Here is a 27063-nt window from a genome sequence, read left to right on the forward strand (position 1 = left end):
AAAAGTCAAAGTACTTGGATATAAGCCACGTAAAATGTGTTTTGACATAGCCAAGTAACAACATCGATTCAAAAACTGCCTGAAACTCTCCCAAACCTCAGCTGAGCAAATCGAGCTAAATGGTCCAGGACAGGATGTAAAAAACTCATTAACCCTTTCCAAAACATAAACCAACTCAATTTTCTAGCCCTTTAAAGAGAACCAGCTCTTCTTCTGGATGCATGACCTACATCTTTTTAAACGAGGAGGAAGGATCCTACATTTAGCCGTACAACTAGCCCTGAAAGCAATGCAGTGTTTCGCCCGTCTCAGCACGAACGAAGCGCAGTTCCCCTCGGCTCACAAGGAACGTGCTCGTTTGTACTACCCACACGTGACGAAGGGACAAATAAAACAAGTTTATCAAAGACAAGATGTTACAACTGAGAAGCCTTTTGCATTTGCCGAGCTCAGTTCCCACCTCCAGGAGCTGACCATGCCTCACCTTGAGGTCCGTACTGCCCACCCTGGGGTCCGTAGCTTCCCATGGAGTTCTGCTGGTACGGCCCCATTCCAGCGTGCATCTGTCCTCCAGAAGACTGACGGGGAGATAAGGCTGAGCCAGGCTGGGGTGAGCTGTACTGGGGCATCTGAGGATTCCTCTGCATGTAACCTGGTCACCCAGGGAGCAAAGCAGATGGTTACTAGTGCAAACTATCCAGAGGTGCCACTGGACACACATGTTCTTAGGTAACAGCAGCCCCCGGGACCCACTAACAAAAATCCTTTCAGCAACAGCCTAGACAGATTTTACAGTGGTTGCTATTAAGGAGCCGGTGTTATCTGCTAAGATAACGGATCCAATTTCCTGTTTTAACCAGAAAAAAAAACCCTCCTCAGTTTCACAGGAGTAGACAGCACGACTCTGCAGATCCTAGGGGCAGCTTCTTGGGTTTTGTTTGCCTGTTTGTTTTCTCAGGGTGACAACTATATACCTTCAGCCACAAGAACCAGAATTTTATGTGGATTTTCCCCCACACTAACCTTACTCTCCTAGGGGAAAAAGGCATGCAATGTTGTTGCAGGCACCCCTCGTTTTGAAGCTTAAGGTCATGGACCTTGGACAAGCCACACTCACCCCAAACAGTGTCAAAAGCCAGAGAAAACACTTTACAAGCCAAAACACTAGGCTGGATGGAACATCAAGAGGCAAACCAACCAGCAACAGTTGAATTTACTGCAAAGTGCCTGAACGTTTGCAGCTTATAAACCCGGGGTAGCTTTTAAATGCTATCTCACCACAGAATGCACACCATCAGGCCAGGTAATTTTTAGTTACATGTATAGCTTCACAATTACAAATCTTTTAACTCGTGTCACACACCTCGATCTTGCGCTATGCTTGACTGGTTCATGGAAGGATGCATGATACTGTCCGACTGGCCACTGGGCGGTCGGGGTGGCATCTGATTGCCTACACCGCAAAAAGGAGAGTGGTTCATTATGAAAATTGCATACCACAAAACCCAGGACGCAAAGAGTATTAAATACCAGAACTCCAAACAACTTCAGGAGAAGGCTACGCTAGCCACGGCAAAGAAAAACAAAAGCAAGATCAGTCACATTAACCCAGCAAAATGACACTGCTGGTTTACCAGCCACCCCACTCATCTTACTGCATCCTTTAAGAGTTACAGACGTTTTAAACAAACAAACGAGCTCCAGGACCTCAATAACCACACAGTACCAGCGCTGGCCAGTTTCTCCCCATTGGCCATGGTGGCTTGCCCCCCTGCTGCACGAGGTAGCCCCACCAAGAGACGGGCACGTGCCCAGGCGCGTTACCTGGTACTGCGGCAGGTGAAAGTGGACCAGAGCGGGACTGAGCAACACTAGCTGGAGATCCAACTGGGGATGGGGAGGGTCCTCTGATGCCTGGCAGGTGAGGAGAGGTATGTGGAGAGAAAGGAGACTGAGCTGGGTTACTCTGCTCTCCTTGACTGCTGGAAATCCCTGATGTGCTTACTCCAGGACTCAGGGCTCCTTCTGTACCCATGGGCAGATCATCTATTGAACCAGACAGGTCCTGCAATACACAGAGAAACAGATCAGGCAAAAATAAAAAAAAATAAAATAAAAAAAAAAAGACATGGGACTGTTCTCTCACGTACCGCTAAGAAAGAGTGCATTTCTCCCTCAGGCATACTACAAATAGAAATCAATGAACCCTGCTCCTGTTATTGCCAGTAACGAAGGCTGCTGCAGACGGAGGTAACCACCAAATGCATCTTACCCTGCTGCCTGCCTCTGAACCCAAGAGTTCCCTAGCTGGTTTGCCAAGTGCTGGCTGATGGTCCAAACAACTTGCTCGTTTTCCTACTTGCTCCTTTCAGTTCACTTTAGAGGCGAGAAATTAAAGAATGCATCACCCATACACATAAAATGGCAAATAGAGGAGACAGTCCGTGTGACCATAGCTTGGAAGAGAAATGTGGCTCAGCCTCTGAAAGACAGAAAACTCCTGCCTCACCATAATTAATTCATAAACCTCATATGAGCTGGGAAACTACTCACTTGAGATGGATAAAAACAAACTAAACAGAGATTTAAAAGAAAACCATAAAATACTCTTCAGGGTTCCCACTTCCCTTTCTTCAAAGACAGCAAAAATTAGCAGTTACAGCCATCAGCCTGCAAAGTTCAGCTTTTCTTGAAGGCAAGGCTTCCTACCACATGCATCCACCCTGAAGAAGCAAAAAGCGCCTCCAAAAGTCAAAAACTCCAATGGCCACAGCAGCAACTGCAAAGGGCCAGCACCAAAAATCGGCTGCCAAGTCTGAAAACCAGGGATGCTTCCAAGAAGATGATGCGCAGATCCAATACTGTTTGTATTGTTGTGGGGGGTTTTTTTGGGGTTTTTTTTGTACTGGCTGATTGATACCCAGGTGTACCAACCATTCAAGCTTGGCCTGGAGTAAATTTGTAAGTAAATGACAAGACAGAGTAAGTGCTGGCACATTTGAGCAGAAAGCTGGGATGTTCCAGCTATTCCAGTGATTAGATAAAATCTCTTGCCAGAGATTCAGAGGATCCCAGCAGGCGGAGCAGACCAAAGCTTACCAGGACTTCACCTTGCCTTTCCAAGTCTTCCCGAGCAATCAGCCCTGGCTCAGGAGTGCTCCAGGCTGAGCCCTGAAGGCATTTCAGATCAGCTCGCTCCGCACAGAGCCCAGCTGACCAGCACCGACAGAGCCGATCTCATTTCAAATGCCACGCCGAACGGCTGAGCCAACTGATCACTAACTTGGATGCCCAGGTCTCATTTACACCGCCTGGATGATGCCTTGTTTAGCAGCAGTTCAGGTAACGTTTTCCCAGCTCTGTGCAGCGCCAAAGGACCTCGGACACAAGACACCACACACTTATCAGCCTTCAGAAGCGAGCAAGGGCTCTATCGCTCCGCAACACCTGGCTGCCAGGTGATGGGTGACAAGGTTCTGACAGCACGTCCCCGTCATCTAAGCTGGAGAACAGTACGTCACCGCATCCTAGGAAGTAGAAAACTCGAGTTACGGAAGAATAAAAATAAGACCCAGGAGATATCCGAGCACCTCATCACACTTGTTGGACAATGACATTCAGAAGGACAAAGGGGAGAGCTGGGCACCGGCTGCGCTGCATTCCGCTGCCTGCTGCAGCAGGGCGATCTTCGCTCTGTTAACAGTGGGATTGGATCAAAATGCTTCTAACACGCTGGCAAACGCTGCGTTTGAGCTGGAAACGCCAGGCGCTTGGTGGGGTGGCTTTGGCACATAGCATGTCCTTCCTCCCATTGCTGTTTCTGTTTGAGAGAACGTTTCCTGCACGCCAGCCTCAGAGGTACGTTTGGCTTACTGCTGAAGTATTATCTTCCCGAGGAGGAAAAAAAAAAAAAAAAAAAAAAACAAAAACAAAAAAAAAACCAAACCACTTTATTTCAATGCAAACTAAAAAACTGCAGAAAAAAGCCTAAAAATAATGTCTAAGATCTCTTGCAATTTTCACTACCTTCCTACGGTAACATCAAAAGCGCTGCTCCTTGCTGCAGCTCCTTGGGTTCCCCCCCCCCCCCCCCCGACAGTGCTGGCAAACGCCACATTCCTACTGCAGAAACCATCTGAAGTGGAAGTAAAGGGAGAGTATTTCCAATGTCTTGCATCAAAAAAGCATCGACCAACACAAACAAGAGCAAACACTCGTCTTCCCGAGACTCACTGCAGCCGCCTCCAGCCACCGGCACAACACACACACCCAGAGTCCCCTCTAGAGCCAGCAAAGGGATCAGGATGCCCAGAAGCCAACTCAGTCCAACCTAAAACTGGATGGAAATGCCGGTATTTCCCTTAAATGCATTCAGGTACTTGTAGACTGAATCGTCAAACGCATCCAAGCACTATTTCCATCACCACTGACGTGAAGCTGGAGACCCAAACCCTTTCCAGCTGTAAAACCCCAAGAGCCCGCGTGGGTCCAGCGTTTCGGAGCAGCCGAACCCCCACACCAGGGGAGCAAAGCCCACTGCTGCTCAGAGGAGAGATTTTTTTATGCCTAAAGGCAAAAAAGCACATTATAAATATACACCTGAGGCAAAATACTGGCACGAAAGGACAGATACAGAGCAAGTGTACGAGGAGAAACATGCAAGTTTCCTCCCTTTATCAGGGGTGTAAGGGACACGCAGAAGGTTTGCCCCCGGGATCCGAGGATATACTGCCTGCAACATTCACGTGTGAACTGGGCAGACTAAGAGGACAGGACTCGGCGGTGCCAGGCATGAAAATAACCTGCAAGACATAAAACGAAGCCACTTTCCAACAGTTTTTAACATGAACTCCTGAATAACTCAAGAACTCACTTTCAAGCCAATGTCTTCAACCTTGCCGACGCACCAAAGCTTAACCTAAAGTACTGCCAGTCACTGAAAACACTCAGTTTTAATTAAGCAGGTTAGCATAGGGCTGCTTTCGATGGGCGAACGAGGTCCCTCCGCGCCGCTGGCATGCCGTGACGGACCTCGCCGCCGGGAAAAGCCAGCCTTTAGCTAGGAGGCTGTGGACCCGACCCCCAAATCACCACTTTAAATCAATGAAAAGCAAATTACAGATCAACCTTTCTGGGGTGTTAGGACACAAATTGAAACAGGACCATCAAAATCAAGTCACTCATAAAGTGTTTTCTTTTGGAGAAATTTTATGGTTTTCGTAACATTCGGAGGTTTTATGAATTCCAACAATAAAAGTCATTTCCCAACGCTGCAGCATTTTCTGGGCGCGTTCCTCAGCAGGACATTTCTCCAAAGGGAGACTCCTGCCAGGGGAAGGGGAGAAGGGGCTGGAATGCCGAAGCACAAGCAGCTCATCAGTAGGGAGCTGTTTTCCACCCACCAAATTATTTTCACAGGATGCTAACCATCAAGGCACAGAGCCTGGGGTTGGTTGTTGGGTTGGGTTTTTTTGGGGTTTTTTTTTGTTTTGTTTTGTTTTTTTTAACTAAACCTAAAGGACCCCCCAAGCTCTGACACCCCATTTCCTCCAGTGCACTACAAACCTGGGTGGGGAAAAAAAAATAAAATAAAATATATCTCCATCTCTCTCCAGACCGTTTAAGGATGGCTGTAAAGAGAAGCCTTTAAAAAAAAACAAAAAACCTCGTTGATATAATGGAGACCTGCTGCCGTCAGCGGGTTCTGGATCGAGCCCAAGAGGAGAGGGGCCAGCGAGGTTTTATTTGCCTCCGGTGGAGCATCGGGAGGAGACCTGGAAAGGCACGGCAGCGCCGGGAGAAGGGCTCCCCCCTTCCCTCCTCCCGCCAATCGAGCCGAGACAGGAGGTGAGGCTCGACAGCAGTAACTCTGCCAACTTGAAGGAAACGTCAGGGTCTGGAGAATTTCCTCACGTGTTTCCAATGTGGTTGGTTTTTTTCGTTTTTTTTTTTTTTGTTTTGGTTTGTTTTTTGGTTTTTGTTTTTTTTTTTTTAATGCATTTTATTGCTCATCTGCCATGCAGATCAAAAATGCTGGAGGGATTCCAACTATTTCGCACAGAATCTCACACTCCAGGCTGGCTGCAGCCCCAAAGCCTGAGTTTCTTCACTTGAAATACTGCCCAGTGTTATTTTGGGATGTGACCTGATAGCGGAAGCCCACGGGGACCCTGAAACGATAACCGTTCCAGCTGCGACTGGTTGCCCAAGCCTCGCCGATGCCAGCACGGGTTTGTCAGTGCTGCTGACAAACAAGGGCTCAGCAGCTAACACCTCCTTTTTCACGCCACAACAAACCCATGCCTGGAATCACACAATCTGGTACCCAAAGGAGGGGGCAGGGGAGTTCATCTCTCGCCAGGAAAAGGTTGCAAGTCCTGGCACGACCAACACCGGGTTAGTTGATGCTGGAAGCAGCAAGGTTTCTTTTATACGAAAGGAGGAACCACCATTTCGCCATCTGATACCAGCTCGTTTGTTAAACAAACATCAAGATGAAACAACATGAAATACTTCAGATCAAGGTAACGAAACCACAGAGGAGAAGAGATCCAAGGCTCCACTCTGGCCCATCCCACGGGTGGGGAAGAGCAGGAAGACTGACCAGAAAGCAAATGGATCTCTCTTTGCCGGGGACTGCAGCCTGGCTCTGCTGCTCCCCTGCCCATCCCAGCCGCAGCGCACGCGGGGAGCAGCGCCGTCAGGCTGCAAGGACCGTAGGCACGATCAGATCGCTAGATAGCACTCAAGGAAATTGCGATCCAGAGACGAGCGTGTGGTAGAGCTTATGAATTCTGTAAGGCCAGTTGTCTCCATAAAGACACTTACAAGCAAGACCAGCCAAAACGGCCAAATTCATTCCCCAATTCTTTCTGAAAGGGAAAGAGCCTCTTCATCGCTTTTGACGAACTGAAAGACCTGCCCCCTCCTACGACAGCTTCTTTTCCACACTTTCAAGAACTACCAACACTTAAAAAAAATCACAAGCTTGTGCTTTCCTTCCCCTTTATTTCCACATCCAAAATACCTCAGTCCTCTCTACGACACAAGTGACACAGCTGACGGGCAAGCCCGGATCTCCTGCTGTTTGGGGGAAATGGACGGACCCATTCCTCCTCCTGCAAGACAGCTGAACCCCGCATCTTCTGCTTCCCAAAGCGCTCCATCTCCTAACACAAAGCGGCCTGGAAACCTCACCGTGCTCCATTTACACCAGGTTTACAGATTCACATGACATCCAAGAAGGCACCTTGCAAAGCTGGCTTGGGATTTCCACAGAAGGGATGGAAGGGTCTGGAAAGGGCTCTGCAGCCTGCCACCGCCTTCCCGCTCACCTCCTCTGACCCCTTCCCCAGCGGAAACCAGGAGCTGGAGCTGAGGAACACAAGTTAAGCTACAGCAGCCATCCAGCAGATACTTTTCATCTAGACAGAGACATGATCTACCGTCTCCAAAGTTTTTTCTTGCTGACAAATCAAAGGGAACGGGAGTTCTCCAGTCTCCAAGCTGGTCTAGCCTACCGGAGGCACACCGGAAAGGGTCCACGCTCCCACAGTCCCTGCATCACCACCAGCTCGATTTCAACCACCCCACTTTAAAATTCTGACCAAAAAAACCCCACCAGCACACGCCACCGCCACCATGAAACCCACCAAGCACTGGCTCCAGCGCTGGCAGCAGCCGCAGGCTTGCTCGGCACCCGGGTGGGGAAAACACAAAGACCTTCCATCACCACGCTCCAAAACCAAAGCAGACTTCCACGTCCTGCCCTACCCCAGAACCATACAAGTGGTCCTGGGGCAAGACCACCACCCCTCTCACCCTGCTCTCCTACCATCAGCTGTGGCACAGGAGGTAACGAGTCCATCTCCATGGCGCCAAAGGCACCTTCTGGGTGACCATTGTTCTTGGTGACCATTGTTCTTGGTGCACATATGGGCTGGGCAAGAGGCAAGGGGGAGGAGGAGGAGGAGGGATGAGTGTGGGATGTCTCTCCAATAAAACCTCTCGCCACATCTAGAATATTTCTGGAATTTAAAGTGAAGCAAAAGGTGCTGCCAACTAACACTCTGCTCTGTCTGCTCTGTACCCTGTCACGCTTTGGGAGGAGTGGGGTAAAACCCAAAAATATGTATTCTTAAGCTGCCAGTTTACCTGTTACTGATTTTGCAGTCATCCACGTGTGGGAAGCACGTTCATCCACATTCCCAAGCTACCCAAGATGACTAAAGACTAAGCAAATATGAGCAAAGCCTGGTGACACCAGTGGGGTCCCCTCGGCCACATCCTCCACTGCCACACAGCTCTTCCCTCTTACCCCTGAAAAGTTTGGGTTTAGTTTAACGGGGGATGGTGACTTTCTCCTGGCACAAGTACGCCCAGAAGGGAGAGTGCTGCCACGCCAGCACGAGCTGCACAGTTCGCTTCTGTATTTTATGAAAGCTTTTCAAGTTTATGGCCTTGCCTCTTCTCTTCTAATCCCCCCTCAAAACGGGACAAGATCAGCAATCAGAAGGAACCAAGGGATGCAATGAAACCACTGGATCTGGCCCCTCGGAACATCCCTGGAAGCTCAGCCTCTGACCTGAGCAAGGACCACACGTCAGTGACGAGAAACTCGACAGTTCCTAGGCGCTGCAGCAAGCTCCTTCAGAGAAAACCCCAAGGTCCTGGTTCCAAAACCAAGCGTGCAACAGGACCCTCGAGTCCCGTTACGTGCCACTTGCTCACCCAAGCAGTCCTTGCCTAAAGGAAAAAAAAAAAACGCTGGAATTTTACTACTTCAAGCGAAAAACACCTGCCCACTAAAACCAGGATGAGGAAGGTAACGCTACGGAGGCTTTCGCCTCTGCTAGGCAGAGTCCATATTCCCTTCTCTTAGGAGGGGTTTAAGCTGCTCTCAGGCATCAGCGCAGACAATTACAAACCTAAGATGGGGACTAGACCAGGCAGGAGAGATTTGTGCAGTTTCCTGGCTCAAAAAAAGAAGCTGAAAAGCTCATTCTTCCAGGCTGGCTTTAGACAAACTGGTAGAAGCTGCTGCTCTAGCTGCACTGCAGGAAAAAAGAGCATTCGGAAAGGCGGCTGTCGGGAGGAGGGGCTCAGCCTCGCACAAGAAATTTTACTCCGATTGTGAAAATAAGCTGCTGTTCTAATCCACCTCAGTAAATCGAGGTGAGTCCGGTCGTTTGGCAGAAAGCGGGTATGGAATAAAAAGGGAAGACGAGTGAGGGAAGCGCTGCTGGCTTTACTACATTCCTGCAACAGGGAGACCTTGCAAAACAGCCAGCGCTGCTACCGCAGCAGCCATTGATTTTTCAGAGGTCGATACTCCACTCCCACAGATCTACTCGGCAGGAGCTTTAATCACATCTACTGCTCCTACCCTGTGCCACCCCTCCTTCTTTTCCCCCTCCAAATAAAATTTTTAAAAATTAAAAAAAAAAAAATATAGATACATGGAGGGGGGGGGCAAGGGGGCCTTCCTCCCCCTCCAAACACTGCACAGATGAACAAATTTCATATTCTCAGTCTTTGGAGACGAGCGACTCAGGAGCTGTAGTTGCAGTGCAAAGTATAGCAGGAGTAACCTGATTCATCCACAGAACAAGATGTCGCTGAAGGGAAAACCCACCATGTGGAAGGCCAGCGTTCCCACTCGGGAGCGCAGGGTGCTGAGCTCTTCCGCAGGACCTAGGAAATGCAGCAGCAAAACTCTCTAGAAGAGTTTCCATTTAACCCTTTGCAAGCTGCTCAGCTTCTAAAAAGTACTCCTGGGTTTCTCTGAGCATTGCTACAACACAAAGCACTCACAGCAGCAGTGGTAAACGCTGATATTTCGCTTGATAGAGCAGCATCGCTTTAGCTACTGCCCACAGCAGTGTTGTCACGGGGAAGGATAAAACCTCCAGCTCCACCAGTAACGCTGAAGTCGCAGGAAAGAAGCGGGAAGGAGCCCGGGCACGAGGCGCAATCGGAGGATGCACGCAGGCGTTGGGGATGCAGGGACAGCGCTCCCAAAGGCTGGTCCGACATGATGCCCTGGGCAGGCAAGTGCCAGGACGGGTCTTGGGTGACAGACCCCAGCCCATGTATTTTAACGAACTTTTGTTTTCCTCCCAGAGGTCCTGAAGCGTTCTGCTGAGTGTGAAGCCAAAGCCCAGCTCGCACAAATCCCGCTGGAGGCAGGATGCCACCCGGGTACCACCAGCCGTAAGGATATTCCCGTTCCCAGCGGTGCTTCCTCTGGAAGGCGCTTTCCCGACTTCCATGTGTTCAATTTAGACTCCGAAGCATTTAGTCATCCCAGCATGTGACTGTGCCACCATGCCAACCGCACGGGTTCGGGTGGGCAAAGACACACAGGCAGTGGCAAGAGTCTGAAATAATTTTAAAAATTACCAAGGCCCCTGCTCAAGCCAATACTTTGGGGTTTACAGCAACTCGGCTCCTCGTATTCTCATCAGCCTCTTTGAAACAATTAAGAGTGACAGAATCTGTCTAAAAAAGCATTAGGAAGGAAGATTTTAGGAGAAAACAAGGTTTCTAAGGTATCAGGTATTTGCGAGTGGGGGGAATCTGGCAGACCTCTCACGGGAAAAAGCTGGAAGAAGCTGCCAGCTCCTTCCCAAAGCCCAGCACGCCTGCGGGGGGGGCAGTGACGGAGCGACTGAGCCCCCCGATGCTGCCCCCAAACCTCTCCCCATCAAGAACCTGTCTGCAATGCCGCACTGTGCCCAGGCACCGCCGGTCGGGATGGGACAGGGAAACAGAAGGCACATGCGGGAAGCAGTGAGGAAATCCTCCTCTCGGCCTGGCTCGGAGCGCGAGCGTGCACGGGAGGAGGGAACATACCCACAGAAACCTGGCCCGGGCCAGACGGTGACCTACACCCAGTGCCACCCTCAGGGTCAGGGGGCCACAACAGCCGATTCCTAGAGATGTCACTTCTTGCCATTTCAGGAAATGCATTTTTTTTCCATTTTTTTTTTTTTTTTAATACAGGTTGCTGTTTTCCTCGGTAAGACCCGATGCAAAATTATCATAAAAGCCAATTATACAACTCCTGCTCCGATTACCCGGAGTGGTTTGAGATGACGGTGCCACAGAGGGGTGCGGGCAAAGCCCCCGGGAGTAGCGAGTGGAGGGACCCAGCCTGGGCTCCTGCCATGCCCCACGTCTGAGCACCACATGGAAACTTTTCTCCCTGGCATTTATGACCGCGCACCTCTCCAAGAGAAGTCAATCCAGCGTGCCAAAAGGACGTTAACAGGGAAACGGTGCCTGTAAACCCAACGCTCCAGTGCGGCAGCATTTCCGAACGCATGCGGCGCCGTCAGCTGAAGTTCAACACCTTTACTTATCCCTCCAAGCGCTCCACGCGGAGGATGAAGGTCACGCCAACACGGCTGCTGCTCCCTGCCCAGTGCGGGACCGCAGGGAGGGTGACGTTGGGATGGAAAGGGGAGAGGATGGAGGTCAGTACGCCCGACATCGGAGAGGCTTCTGCACGTGCTGCAGGGTGTCCAAGGACACGAAGGCAGCAGAGACGGCAGGAGCACCGGTTTTCCCTGCCTTACGCCGAGGAGCTCCTGGGAGGCACGTTCCCGAGCGTGGGGCACCTGGCGCGGTGGCACCGCACAGCTCCGGCACACGGAGCGGCTCCGTACCCGCAGGGGCTGTGTGTGACAGCGCACAGGCCATTGTTCGGGCTCCAGGAGGAGAACTGGTCATCCCCCAGCAATTTCCCGATTCAACACTGACCCGCCTAGTCCCTCCGGCCAGGCCCCGGAGAACAAGAGCCCGTCCTCTCCAGGGCGAGCCACTGCCTGCTTGCCTCGGCACGGAGGTCGCCATCTCCTCTGTCAGCGGGGTCCGTAACTGCGATCGCTCCTAAGGAAAGGCAGGGCTGGGGGTCCGGCAGTCGGCGCGAGGCGTGCCGGCAGGAAGCAGAGCTGAGCCGCTGGCGACCAGAATAGAAACAGGAAACGCGCCCGGCACTGAGCGCGGCGCAGGCTCCCACCGAGGGGCTGTGGGTGGGGGGGCGAGGGCTCCCTGCAGCCCACAGCCGGCCCCGGCGATGGGCACGGGCTGGGGGGCTCCGTCCCGGGCACCGGCTGGGATCAGCTCCCTGCAAACCCAGAGGGGAAGGGGTGGGAGGAGAGGCAATTGCCACATGGGCACGTAGCTAGGTAGCCCTGAGAAGCAGGTCAGTGGGGTGAAATATGTCACTGGAGTGGCTGGAAGATTAGGGTAGCTGTGTGAGCAGCGCTCCATGCTCTCCACTACTAGCAAAACACAAAAATTGAATTGAATTAAAAGAAACAAAATAAGGCACAGCCTTCTCAAGAAACCACATGGAAACGATGGGCACAATCACACACCGAGAAAAGCTTAGGCAGAGGAGCCTCAGTCGGGGGGGGGGGGGGGGCGGGGAAGGGAAAAAAACCAACAAACCACATTTTCAGCTCCCATAACTTCGTATCAGCATGAACTGGAACGCAGCGATGTCTCCAATAGCAGCGTTTCAGGTATAGAGCCCCCGGTGCTGCTGTGTTTATGATGCTGCATCTCCGCTGCCAAGCCCAGGCACCACAGCAGGCAGCCACCCCGCTTTGAAATGCACCCGGCGCTAATCCCTCTCTTAAGGAGCAATAAGACAAGCTCAAAAGGCCAAACACAAACCAAACAGAAGCAGGAAGTCCCATATGGAAAAAGAAAAAAAAAAAAAAAAAAAGAATGGTTGAAGTGACCAGCAGATTCAACTATAAAAGGTTCATTCCCCACACACAGACAAAATTTGTCCAAATGATTAATTTTAAGCTCAAGTTTTTAAGAAAACATTCGTTTCTGGGGCTGCATCTCCCTCTCCATCCATGGCAGCTTTGAGACAGTTTTTTACTGCATTTCAGCCTGTTGCATGGATTATTTCCAGGTCAGGGGATGCAGCTGACAGAGCTCGACTTCATTCCACATCAAGTACCTGCAGAGGACAAGCTGAAATGACCGCTTTGTAAGAATGGAAAATCCAAACAGTGCTTCCGTGACAACCTCCAGTGTCCAAATTCAGAAACTACTTGACTTAAGAAAGGAAGAGGTAATCCAAGAACACACCCCCCCAAAGTGCTGAGGATGCTCACAGAAGGGTTCTTCCTGCACAAGCCCAAACTCCACAGCCTCATCCCTCTCCCCTCCCCACAAAACCGACTTTTGCTGAATCCATGCTGCGAAGACCCAAGACCACAACGCACATTCAAAACTTGAACGTGGATCAGGAATTTGTTTTCACGTGGTTATGTTCCTTTCTGCCATTGACAAGACGCTTTTCAGATGTAAAGTCACAGAGACGAACCAAAGCGACACGCAGCTGCATAAGCAAAACAGTTTTCCAATAGCACAAAATACTGAGATTAACAGGATTCCCACTCCACATCAAGACAAAAATAAGTTGCCCGGAACAGAAGACGGATGGGGTTTCTCCCTCAGGCTATGCGCTGACCCAAACAAACCAAGGATATTGTGAGCCGGGAATTCTGAAACTTCTGTCCAAGCTGCCCCAGCTCTGCTTCGTTACTCTGCAACGAGAACTCAGACCTTGCTATTTTAGAACCTCCAAAACCTCACCAGGATCCATCCTCCTGGCTCAGCCAGGAGTCCCACCCCTCGAAGAACCTTTCCTAAGGAAGCACTGCTGCAAACAGTGCCTCGCACAAACGTTTTGCTTTCCACAGATAGGAAAACTTCACTGAAGCTATCCCAAAAGGTCCACTGAAAAGCCAACACAAGCCAGTAGATCTTGGTATCAAATTCGTTTTGCTTTATCAACTGCCTGGAAGTCCTAACACCACGGATCCCAACTTCTGTCGGTGGGAAGGAATGCACAGCCTGGCGTGGCAACTGCTGCCTCCATGCTCTACACCTCATGCGTCTCAAAGACATCAGGAACTTGCACTCAACTCCTGCAAGGCAGCCCACACGACAGACTGGGGGCAAGATAACAACCTGTTGCACGTTCCATAGCAAGATCCAAAATTCCTCCCCACAAACACAACAACTCCACAAAGCTCTGCAGCAGATCCGATTTGCAATCCAAACCCAAATGGATGTCCCAGCACCCGATTCGCTTCCCCTACACTTGCTACCAGCGCCTTCCATGGCTAAGCAGAAGGTAATTAATAGCCGGAAATATCTAACCCCTACAGACTCAGAAGCCGAGCCTCAAAAGGTAAAGACACCGAATAAACTGGATACGGCTGGCCAGGAAGAATTTTTTTGCGAAGGAGAGGAGACTAAGGAATCTCCTGGGAGAAACAGATTCCTACCAAGGATTACCATTCCTCTATTACACCCAGACACAAAAGACTGCACTTCACTTCTCCCATACACAATAGCAATCTAAGTTTAGTTTCACTGCAATCCTGACAGCGATTCCCTAGGGAAGCAGCAAATTCTTCCGATAAATTCTTCCACCTTGCCTGCTCCAGGGGAAGAGCACCAGCCCGGACACTCGCCTGGGTGAGCTTCTCTTTGAAAAAGGCATCAGCGAGCTCAGGTTAGCGGCACCGTCCCCCAAAATACAGCCAGTACGCCCTTCAGAATGGGAACAACAAACCAGGAACACTTCAGCGAGAGCAGCTTCAACACGAGCAGAAACGGGAGAGCAGACATTTTGCTACTTACAGATGAGCAGACAAAGCCTCAGAGAAATCCGTCATTTGGCTCTTCTGCTGCTAAAAGTCTCGGTATGGGAACATCGTCAGGAAAAAGTTTAGTTAGTGACGCAAAAATAATTATCAGGCAGATATCCTGAAGGCCCCCATCCAGAAGGATCAGCGTGACATTTTTTCCGGCAGATCCTACCTAGCACAGCCACAAGAGCTGAACAACTTGACAATGTCACTGTCTAGGAGACCACCAGCGCCGGCAAAGGCAACGGGATCAGCCGAAGGAAACATTCTCCCTTCACTGCTCAGGACTCCAGCATTAATGTCAACGTACAATATTCATGGGTAAAGGCCAAAGACTCGTACAGGCACTGGGTACAGAAATTTAACACTTTACAATAATTTTAAAAAGCCACAACCACCTTTTCTTGCTGGAGCTGATCTGTGTTTAATTAAAGATGATGCACGGCACGATTTGCCCCGGTTCTGAGATACCCAGCGAGCTATTCCACAGTGCCCACCCAGGCTTGCAGGAGGGCTCGGAACTCCACAAAAAAATTAAAAACCCACAAACTAACTACACTTCTGTAAGTCATACATCATGGCAAAACAGGGATCTCTGAATCCTCCCGAGCAGGATAAAAACAGACAGACTGAGCAATATAAGGAAGATAAAAAGAAATTGATGGCACCCTTCCACGTAGCTCTTCTGCTTCTAAGCATCCCCAGGCCAAACTGCGGGCAAGAGATTGATCTCTAGAACAAAAAGTGGGCTTCCACACACCTCGGGGGTCCTCCCTCTAAACCGTCCCACAGCATCACTGCCTGGGCATCTCTCAGTTCAGGCACAGTGGTGCTGCTCTCGTCCTACGAGACCCTAACAAGACAACAAGGAGTGTCACCTACCAGACCAAGGGTGAGTTTCTGCAGGGGGGGCTTCTTTTTGTAATTTTTGCCTATGAAGGAAGGGAAGAGCTGAGAATCCCCTGGGCTTGAGTAAGCTAAAGACTGCTTGATTTCTTAAATGCAAATTATCTGGTGATAAAATCAGGAAAACAAGATGACTATACAGTCTTTTGGAAACAGAAGCCAGCTTTATAGCTAAGCAATGCTAAAAGCTGGGACACTTTTTTTGCAGCCTGGATTTCTCCTCAGCCAACCTCCAAAGCATCTGACCAGAAACCGACGGACATACCAACAGACATTTAAAACTTTTCACCTGGATCAAACTCCCTCGTTCCTAGATGCCATCACTCGTTAGGGCAGAGATGGATTATCTTTTTTTTTTTTTTTTTTTTTAATAGCTACTGGGGAAAAGGGAAAACTTGAAAGGGGCCAAACACATTGAACTAGGAGGTATAAAACAAACTCCCACATGGTGCTGAGAAGGAGATGCTTCTGCTGAGGAGAGCAACTAATGCCCATAACCCGAGTCAGAGGGTGCTGACCGGCAGGATTCGGGAAGGCTCCATCAACAATGCTACTGGACAGGACTGCCCACCGTTCCCAGCTAGAGCCATTTCTTCAATTACTTCAGTGGCTTCACTTTTCCTACCTTCTTCACCAGAAGATGGGTCAACACGGAAGAACTTGTGGAAAGGCAGAATGGAAAGAAACACGCTATTTAAAAAAGGATTTTTTTTTTTCCCCAGGCCTCAGAACAAATTAAATCTTTGTAATCAGGGTCCAAAAGGAGAAGAAAAAAAAAAAAGAAAAGAAAGAAAGAAGAAACAACCCACAACTACTCCCATTAGGCGGTCAGAACTAGAATCACTTTGTATTTTGGGTGACAACTTGTACCCACAATCCAAATGAATTATTTCAAGGGGCTCACAACAAAGCCATTCTCATTGCTGAGAGTAAAAATAACTTCGCTACACACACAGCTCACTCTCCCCTGACCGATGCAACTGCAGCTTTGAAAAGTGACAGTCGAATAAAAAAAAAAAATACAGGCTCCCTCACTTCCTACTGGTTACAGAGCAAGGAACCAGCAAAATCAGAACTGGGCAGCTCAAAACTCTTCCTCCGAGTCAAGAGGCACTGACCAACTTGTGCAAACCAATCTAAACTTTTAACCCTTCTCCATTTTCTCGACGAAGCCAAAGTTAAACTACTCTGGTCCAAAATCCACCGGAGCACCAGGCACCCTTCTCACACCCAGCTGCGCGCTGTACAGCCAGCAAGCAGGTTTAGAATGCAAAAGAAAATATAATTCTCCATCTATCAAGGCAGGAGCCATCTCCGACTGATCTTCCTCACTCCAGGTACTAATAAACTTGTCTTTTTCACCAACTGTTCAGTCAGATTGGCCCAAAGAAGCTTATATCAGCAGCGTAAGGATCCAGTGACACAGAAAGGGAACCACGCTGCCAGCCTGCTAACCACCAGCGCGACAGTGGGCTGAAGGAACAGGAAAATAAAATAAAAATGAGACTCTTTCCCCTAAAGGTCAAGGTCTGCTCTAACAGCAGCCAAGTACTTTAGGCACCGCAAACAAAAAGCTCAAAAAAAAAAAAAAAAAAAAATCTTTTTGCTAGAATGTGCAGACCAGAGTATTTAGGGTTAAACTTTACTCTCAAATCCATTACTTTTGTAAATTACATTTAATCTCCAGTGGGAAGCCAGAAGCTAATGACTTCGTAAAAAGCACAGGCAGCCTCCATCATTCCCATTTCCATGTGGAATACTACCAGTGCTAATTTATCCTGCTGTGCTCCTGATTGCCCTCGCCCCATTCACTTCCAGATCAGCTCACCACTCACCGGCAGGCTGGAAGGTCTGGACTGAAGGTTCAAGTTCATATCTTCTTGCCCTTTACTGGAAGCCATTGAGGGAGCAGATGATGCCTGGGACCCAAACGAGTCTTGAGATAACTCCTGCAACATCAAGAAACACCAAAAAACCCACAAATGGGAATAAAATAAAGCCTCTGCTGGAATCACTCGGGTATGTTCTCATGTAACAGAATGATGGACCCTCAGTGACATTTGCCCAAAACAGGCAAGAAGACAGCAAAGAGCTCAAGCCAGCAACGCCTACTGCTCGGCAGGAGGACAAACACCACCGGGCTGCTACGGAGCGCTGGGAGCAGCAGCCTAAACCGTGACAACACAGTAATTCTCTGGCTTTCCCTTATTACAGCTCCTGAAGAACAGGGACTGTCCTGGGAGACGGCCCACTTGGCTTCTTGATCTTCTCTAACATCTCGGGGTACCTCTGAGTGCTTCGCTACACAAACCAGGCAAGTCAACCAAAACCTGCAACTTTTCAAATGCGTTGCAAGGTTTGCTGAAAGGTCCCAGCCAGCTTTTCAGACAACTATTAAAACACTACACCTTGAGGAAAACAAATTATCAAAAAAAAAAAAGTTTGCTTCATGATTTTACCTTCAATTCCATCCACTTGCTGCTTTATTTCTCCTCCCTAATTTATACCTAAGAGTCAACTCTTCCACCACCACCTGTCGCTGCGCTGTGTTCCGCTGTCGTGCGGAAGCAGGGAGCTCTGGGGACCACCTGGAGAACTTCTGCAGAGCACGGCGTGAGAAATCATCCCCTTACAGAACCCTCCAGCCTGGTGTTGCTCACCAGCAGCATTTACGCGCTAGCACGGCTGAGCCTATTACCACCGTAACACCTCTCCGTAAGAGATACGGATCTAGACACAGCAGAGCAGGCAGCACATGCGTTACCGCCATCGCTCCGGCTTGCTGACACGTAGTTCAACCGACTTTAAGGCACAAAGGACGGGACTCACCCCGATTTCTTTACAAACCCCTTAGAGAAGGAGAGCAAGCTGGAGACAGCCTACCTGAGGCGGGGGGAAGCGCTGCTGGGAGTACGCAGACTGCTGCTGCGGCGGCTGCGACGGGGGGTATGAGGATGACTGCTGAGAAAGAGCCGAGGAAGCAGCCTGCTGCGTCTGCTGCTGCTGCTGGTAGGGCGACTGTGCCTGCTGCTGCGAGTAGGGCGGCTGGCTCTGTTGGTGCTGCTGGGCTGTGGGCTGCTGTGGGGGGTAGGGAGTGGGGGACTGCTGATGGGGCGGCTGGGACTGCTGCTGCGAGTACGCGGGCTGCGACGCCTGAAGCTGCGGAGGCTGAGACTGCGGCTGTTGTTGCTGCTGATAAGAAGGCTGAGCGTGAGGGGTCTGGGATGGAGGCTGCTGAGAGTATGGAGGCTGCTGCTGCTGCGGATGGGGGCTCTGCTGGTTGTAGTAGGGAGTCTGGCTTTGCTGCCCATACGCGCTGGGGCCCTGCTGTCCGTAAGGAGGCATCTGCAGAAGAAGACAGAGTTCTACCAGTTATGAAGGTCTTTTACATACACACACAAAGTTAAGGTTATGCTCAAGGAGGGAAAAAACCCAGTAAAATATCAGGGACCTGTGCAGAGCAGTGTACTGGGAATATACTGGATACATCCCAGACAACAGCAAGTCACTTGTGTATGACATTATTACATATCATTATCATTATTGTTATATTAGTATTATTAGTGTTAGGCAGTAACAAAATTTTAATAGGCACCATAACTAGGTTTTCAGGGATCCCTATCTGACCACCATTCAACGACTGTAACATCGAAAGGAAAGACTGCTTGCTCAAGAAAAAAAAAAAACAAAAAGCCAAGAAAAAAAAAAAAAAAAAACCACAAAAAACCCCACCGAAACCAAAGGCAGCCTTTTGACCCCTGCAAACAGTCCAGCAGGAGCCACTTGGATCATGTAATGAGCCAAAACCGACCCCAAGTCATTTCTTCTGTAAAAACCAGCCGCGTCTTTAACAGAACACAGCGGAAAGGACACCCTGCTCCCCTGGCTACTTATTTTTCCCTTGTTTGATTCACTGCTCCGCCTCTCTTGGAAGCAAGGAATCCCCAGGTCCTCGTCCATGGATCGCACACAGATCCAGGTACCTAAAGGCCATTTTACCCAAGCGACCGATCCCACCTGGCTGAAGGAGATCCCTGCCGGAGGCACCGCGCTCGGCTGCTCTTCTGCCTGCCCCGCTGCCAACAGAGACCACAGAAGCTCGGGTGCTCTACCTGCTGTGCATATGAGATGCTGCCCATTGTACTTTGCGTCCTGCTTTGCATTCCCATGGGATATCTCTGGGGAGTCTGTGGCCCATAGGGCTGTCCTGGGTAGCCGTGTCCTTGCTGCGGTCCCGCCTGAGGTCCCTGTTGCTGTGTGTATGGGTTGTTGCCTCCGTATGGCTGTGGCCTCATCTTCCCCATCTGATCCATCGGGCTCGAAGGCTGCAAAGCAAGTTGCGACACATGATGTACATCCAGCTACGGACAAGGAATCGTTCGCAGCTTCCCAAAAACCCCAGAAGAAAACTTTAAACGGTTGGAGCAGAGAGGCAGAAACTCGCCCGTCTCTCCTCAGGTGCTAAATCCCTTCTGAATTACAGCAGGATTCCTGCTGCCCTTCCAAACCTACAGACATCCCACAAAGAAGTAACCCAAGGAGAAGCCATCACTTTGTGCTGACATATCTCCCGTGGCCAGGGTACAGGAAAGAAGCAGAGGAAGGATCATTAAGAACGATGAATTATCAGTGTTAAGTAGCTTTTCCCCATAGTAGGTTCTAGTTTAATGTCTAGATATTCCACAACAAGGTACGTTTAGGCTGAAAATTGAAATATTCACAAGAAACGCTGCTTCTTTCACATACAGCAAGGTCTCCCAAACCACTACAGGCTGTTGATTTACACTTACACATTTCAATTAATTAATACTGATGTAGTAATCCTGGGCAGTGCTGCTGCCATTCACTGCGTTCAAGACTAAAGTTCCATTTCTGCCTTTTTTTTTTTTTTTTTAACGTGCTTTGTGTCTGCTGCCTTTTGTAGAATAAAGGTTTCTAAATCAAATTTCTTCAAATGCACAGAAAAAAATAATAATATTTGTCAGCCTTGAAAGTTGTATCCCTGAGTTTTAGAGCAGACATGATGAGACGAGTGAATAAATGCAACTTTCCTAGGACTTCCCAGTCTGCGCTACCCCTGCCCAGAGCCAAGACACAAGAACAGTCCATAAAATTTCCTGAAAAAGCTCTAAAGCTCAAAACACAACCTTTCCACCTCGGCAGTCCTGCTCCCGCACTAAAGCAAGGACTGGTTTGGCGTAGTGACCTCCAAATGAATCCCAGGCGCAGTCTTTAATCTCCATCACTCGGACTGAATAAGAATTGTTCGCTGATCTCCTGATGACCTAACTAATACCAATTAGATGTTTTCCACCAGATCACCATGACAATGGACTCTCTATTACACCATCCCTTCCTGCAACTAGCCCTAGGGTGGTATTTGTACAGACCCACCCTCCCCGGCTGAGATCAGGTGCTTGAGGAGTGGCACTACAGGTCGGCACAAGCAAATACTGCACAGAGCCAGCTGGAAGAATCCCCCAGACCAGAAGAGGATCGCAGTTACATTTGCAAAATCCACCCTGTTAGGAAATAAATAAATAAATATATGTGTGTATATATATATATATATATATATATATATATATATATATATATAAAAGGGAAAAAGTTGGTGCAGTATGCTACACTTCAGAAAATCCTACCCCAACAAGCCAGCACAGCTTGAAGCCCCAACACACAGACCCCGAAACCATTTGTTTGACCAGCTGTCTGCTCCGCGCTGCCAGCACGCACAGCGCCCAGCCCGCGCCAAGCGCCACCACGTAGGGGGCTAATGGCACTGGGGGGCACTGGGAGCCCAGCCATGGCCACCGCGGGACAAGCCCCCCGTTCTGGTAGGGGGGGTACCCACGCCACTGGGATGGGGCCCCCTCAGGCAGATCCGCAGCGATATGGCACAAATCGGTGATGAACCGGGTCCAAGTCCCGCCGGCACCGCAGCCCCGGACACCCCGCAGATGCTGTCCCTGCATCCCATGGAAGCTGGTCACCGACCACCACCTGTGTGGCACCGGCACGATCCTCTCCGTCGAGGCAGATTTTGGATGCTTTGCCGTGCTCAGCTGTGCGGGATGTTTCTGGTTTTGTCCGTACTGACGCTAAAACAGCTCCAGAAAAGCCACGTTTCATGTTGAGGAGGAGGAGTAAGGTGGAGAGAGGCTGCGGGACCTCAGCCAAGGAAGCCGGAGACCCTGGACCCCTCGCACCCACGTGGGTTTTGTACCATGCTCTGACAAAGAGCTTCTATTTGGGGGGAGACAGGGAAAAGAAAGAAAGAAAAGGGGTCTTTGATAGCTCTACTTGGAATCTTCTGAGCTGCAGTGGCTTCCCTCCTGAATGGGAGCACCCATGTGGAGCATCCATACACCCTAAGGGATGCAAATTGTGTTTACATCTTCTGAGCAATTGTCCCTGATGCTTCCTGAGCCTTGCCTGGTGGGTATCACCCCAGATTACTGACATCTTTTCCCTCCCTGAATTATCTTCTTTGGTATGTAAAAACCTGGTGCCACCAGGAGCTTCCCAGGCCCCGGCTTTTGAGAAGTCAAACCAACACCCCCCCTTCCCTCTACCTGACCAAGGGCAACTTTGGGGTCACCAATTAAATATTTCAGCATCTTTTCCATTTGTTTCTTGCTTCCTCCCAGTTGTTACCTCACCTCTGCAGCCCGCTAGCAAGGGCAGCTTCTCAAATACATTCCTCTTCAGGGATTTCTTTTTTTTTTTTAAAATTTTTAATATTTTTTTTATAATACACACACACCACATGCTGCCTCCTCTGCACAGATTTTCCTGGCTGTGGTCACCCACAAAGCTAACCATATCTTCAGGAAGGATAGAAACAAGGTGAAGATCCACTTTTCCATGACTCCTCCAGGAAGCATGACGACTGTTACAAACACTTGAAGAAACATTTGGAACTGTTTACGCAGCCATAGAAAAAAAAAAAAAAAAGGGGGGGGGGGGGGGGGGAGAAAAAAATGCCGAAACACAAAACCCAAAGATATTTCCAGGATGCGACCAAGTTGTCACCTTGATTGCTCGGCGTAGGAGTGCACAATGTGCTTCTAAACTGCGCCGAACTGCCGCTCTTCCACGAGGCCCTAGCACACAGAGGATGCTAAAAACAAACATGAAGAGCATCCCTCTAAATTACAGCCTTACAGATAAAATCCTATAAACAGAAGAAATGTAAACGCCAATTAATCTCTAATGAAGAAACTCTTCCGTACACGCGCTCCTGACGCGTTGCAAACCAACGGGCTAATTTGCGCTCCCCAGGGCTGCCGTGTCATCTCAGATGCAGCAGCACGTGGCTTCTTCCTTCAAAAATCTCCCATTAAAAGACACATTTCTTTTGCTGACGGGGCTTTTTGCTCCTGTCTTGGCGGCGTTGCCCTGGCTCAAGGCACCTACCATTGGAAAGTCTACTTGAATCTGCCACCTCAACCCTTTTAGGTCGTTGAACTACACGTGCCTCAAGGAAAAAGCAGTCCGTGCTGGAACAGAGGGATGCACGGGTTGGTCCAGGAGCTCAGGCAAAGGCTTTGGGGGGCTGGAGGTGTCACACAGCTCCCTCGCACGCCCACAGTACCCAGGATGGGCAAGGCAAGAGGCAGCGATGCCTGTTTGCCTGCAAGAACACTTCAGGATAAATAAGGAAATACCAAACTGCGGCTGCAAAAGGCTGGAGATTCTTCTGTGGACTGATACATGGGAAATCCTTTCAATAGGAAACCACAGGAGTAGATTACTGTGATTACACTTCAAAAGCAAAGGCCCTGCCACAGAGAGACATAATTGAGAGAAAGTGTTGCTCCTTGATCACTGAAGTCCAGACCCCCTGCTTACGCCTCCTTGCATTCACAGAAATTGCCTCCATTCTCCCATCGCCGCCTCTGCTGGTTTATAACACCGCGAAGCACCAAAACTCGGCAAAACACAGCCCTGCCACCAGGCAAACTTGCAAAAGCAAAGTTGTTTGGTACAGCGTGTCGACCGTAAGCCGGCGCTCCACAGAAACTGCTGAGCTTTCGAGAAAATTTAAGGTATTTCTAGACTAAGAGCTTGTAACAGCAAGCCCAAAGCGAGCTTAAATTGCCAAGTTCAAAAGCTCTCCACATCAGCGTGTGTCATGCAAAGGATGGTAGACCTCTGAAACAAGACGGCGCTGTGAAAACCAGCTTGTCTTCGAAAAAAACACCAGAGTTAAAAAAAAAAAAAAAAAAAGGGAGGGGGGGGGAAGAAAAGGGGGGAAAAAAAAAAGCTTCTAAGCAGATGAGAGGACTCAAAACAATTGTTTTCAGATTTTGTCCAGCAGAAGCAGAATTTGGACCCTTGAAAGAACAGTTTGGTTAAATCGGAGGGGACTTAATGTTCCCAGCAGGAAAACGGGTAAAGGGAAGAGGCAAATCCCACTTTGGAAGCAAGAGCCAAACCCTGCACAGCTGTACGGAAAAATGCAATTCTGACTTTCCCCGATTACCTTATTGCATATTTGTATTTTATTATGCCAGCAAAAGAAAGGAGAGTCATTTACCGAGCTCTCCAGTTTCAAATCAGCGTCATTCAACTATTGGCAAACGTGGGTATTGGCCACAACCGGCTTCCTCAGCTGCCCAAAAAAAAAAAATAAAAATAGAGAGGCCAAAAAATAATTTAAAAGAGCCCTGAGCTCTCACCTTGGATTTGAAGTCTTCCAGAGCAGATTTGTTGCCCATTTTTTGTGATAAAAAATAATAAAAAGCATTACTGGCTGTTTAACCGAGAGAAGCCCTAATTGATTCCCACAGTAATTAACCTGCATTTTACCTCGGAGAGTGGTAGTTAAGGAAGTCGGCACTGCTATTTATAACTCATCTCAAATTGAGGGCAGACTGCCTAAAATCTAACACATCCCAGCTGTACTCCTGTTTGAACTGGGGCCAAGGGAATTTTTTAAAGCAATCTTGGCACCGAATGAATGACACCACCAGTACGAGCGCGTGTGGTTGTGTTGTGGTGACGTAGCGGTGGAGGTGGAAGGGGAAGGGGGGGCCGCACGCCGTAATCCCTCTCCCAAGCCCGTTCGCCGCGGCCGAGGCCGGTAACGCCACGCTGGAGCCGCCCACCGAGAGCCAAACACAGGAAACTTCTTTTCCTGTGGAAGCCTTGGAAGTGGGAAGCACATGGCTAATCTGCATAAAAGCAAAGCCACCCCGGCTCCGGCCAGGAAGGTTAGTGCTCCTCGGCTCTGGCCAGGGAGCTGGCTGCCTGCGAGGACTTGGACCCGTGCCGGATAACCCAGAACGAGCCGGGAACAGATGGGCAAGGACCCCGGCAGCCACGGCCCCGCGCACGTCACACGCCACATGGCCCTGCCAGCACGAGCCATTGTCTGGCTGCCGAGCACCGGTACAAAGGGGAGCCCGGCCGGACCCCCGGGGCTCCCACCACTGGCAGATGCTCCCCCCAGCATCACCGCTGGCCAGGGACCACCGAAGCGCGGAGAGCTGCGAGTGGCCGAGCCGAGAAGATGCTGCCCAGCGCCAGCGCTGGTTAGGACCATCCCAAACAAACTGCTCACCTCCCCCAGACTGGATCCGGACGGGATCTCACTGGGGTGAAGGGTCTCGGGGGAAGGGCACGCTATTCCCTTGGGTCTCCAGCCCCTTGCTACCCAAAGGCAATGCCAAGCAGTCTCTGCGGCCGGTAAAGCCACCGCGGATTGCCGCGCTGGCCGTAAAAATGATGTTAGTGGTGGACAATGCTGGGAAAGGGGACTCATCTTCCCTGGCAATCAGCCAGCTGGGATCACGGTCATCTTCATCATTGAAACCAGGCAAGAGAATCAAATGACCCTGTGCTGCCCCAACCCTTCCGTGCCGTTTCTATCAACATCAACAAGCGGTATCAAGCAGAAGATCCACAACGGCAGCACCACTCCAACAGGCTGGCAACACCTACAGTGGCTCACAGGAAAGACCTGGGCTCAAACCCCCTGCCCACCTTCCAGTGCCTTCCACCCCGCGGAGGAAGACCAACCAAGAGTCACGGCAGGTGGGAAATCACTCCAGAAAAACCTCTGGAAAAATACTCTGTCTTGACCGCAAGGCCGCCAAGGGGTTTTATCAGCTTAGCATTAATATTTCTAAAAAGCAACCCTAATTGAAGTGGAGAGGCTGCACTGACCTTTGCCATTTCTAGTACGTTCCACAGCCTCTGGAGCTACCAAGAGACACCAGCGCTGGGTCAGGTCTTAGAGGTCCCAACACCCTTAACACGCAGCATCCACACTGCCTCCAGGGATGAGGGCTTTGACCTCCCACCTCCAAGCCCTCCCCCTAAACAGAACCTCTGCCGTATTTTCAAGTTCAAAGGGCACCATGAGCCTGCAGCATCGAGGCACCGGCACCTGGATCAAGGCAGACCCAACGCTCTGCATGCTCACCAGTGCTCAGCTACGTTAGGTGGGACGGTACCTGCACCTGAAGGTCCTGGTGAACAAGTGTGAAACGCAGGAGATGGCCCCTAGCCGGCCCCAAGCCTTGCAGAGCCAGCAGCCAGCCAGGCTGCGACAGCACACACCAACCAAGGGATGGACACAAGCGGGAGCCGCTGCCTTGTGACATGTGACCACCCATGGCACCGCTACCACAAGTTTAGACAGCTAATGGGGTGCAGGGGACCCCGAGACAGCTAATGGGGCGCAGGGGACCCCGAGGACCATAGCCATGTCCCACGGGCAGCGCAAGATGCTCCAGCATCCTCACTCTCAGCCGGCCGCCCATGCACCCCGTGCCCACCTGCGTCCTCCGCAGCCCCTCGCAGGCGGCTCCAGCTCCACCAGCCTGGAGAGCTCGGGCTGAGGAACAAGCACAAACTAACCACCATCCTCGTTTGCGAGCAAACGCGATTTGGCTCCCAGCGAGGGGCACTTTCATCTGATCTATTTAAGGTGCAACCGGCTGCGCTAAGGTCAATATCCCAGCCTGAACTCGCTGCCTTTTATAGCCTGCGCAGGGCAGCGCACTGGGTCATACCTCACTGCCTCCTCCACGGTGGTCTGCTTTTAAGGAGAGATGGAAAAGGCCGAGAGGAAATTGAAAGTTAAGAGAAAAATAAAGATCCTCCTGTAGCAGATGAAGATGCCCCCAAAAGACGAGACACCTAGAAAACCCCTCGGTAACCACCACACCGAAGGGTACCGAGTGCCTCACCAGGACACTATAAACGACGAGCGCGTTTTACAGAGACAGCCATCCCAGAAACATGCACTTCCCTCTTTTCTTCCCCCCTCCCTTTTTTAAACTTGAGAAATCCACCAACTTCCCCCAGTTCCCCAGCATAAGCAGGACAACATGCCGAGGCTGCGCCAGCACTGCTCAGCACCCACCAGCCGCTTTCCTTGCCCACCCTCCAGGGCAGGACCCATCGCTTTGGGAAACATGCACTCCCATGAGGAAGCACTCCCGTAAGGAAGCAGGCT

At 50.2% G+C, this 27063-nt stretch overlaps 1 protein-coding gene across 4 annotated transcripts in view; it reads right to left on the reverse strand.

Moving 5' to 3' along the window:
* The window catches only part of ARID1A (AT-rich interaction domain 1A), an 83316-nt gene that overhangs the window by 17934 nt on the left and 38319 nt on the right, over window positions 1-27063 (reverse strand). For 3 of the 4 annotated variants that reach the window (XM_037379042.1, XM_037379046.1, XM_037379045.1), the window contains 6 exons: window positions 19706-19918; window positions 18477-18938; window positions 17429-17542; window positions 1825-2065; window positions 1364-1453; window positions 485-652 (listed from right to left, as the gene is read on the reverse strand). In XM_037379042.1, coding sequence (XP_037234939.1) covers window positions 485-652; window positions 1364-1453; window positions 1825-2065; window positions 17429-17542; window positions 18477-18938; window positions 19706-19918 — 1288 coding nt within the window. The remainder of the gene's footprint in view (window positions 1-484; window positions 653-1363; window positions 1454-1824; window positions 2066-17428; window positions 17543-18476; window positions 18939-19705; window positions 19919-27063) is intronic. The other variant, XM_037379043.1, reaches the window with a different exon arrangement.

The sequence above is a fragment of the Falco rusticolus genome, chromosome 3, assembly GCF_015220075.1.
Source record: "Falco rusticolus isolate bFalRus1 chromosome 3, bFalRus1.pri, whole genome shotgun sequence".
Taxonomy (NCBI): domain Eukaryota; kingdom Metazoa; phylum Chordata; class Aves; order Falconiformes; family Falconidae; genus Falco; species Falco rusticolus.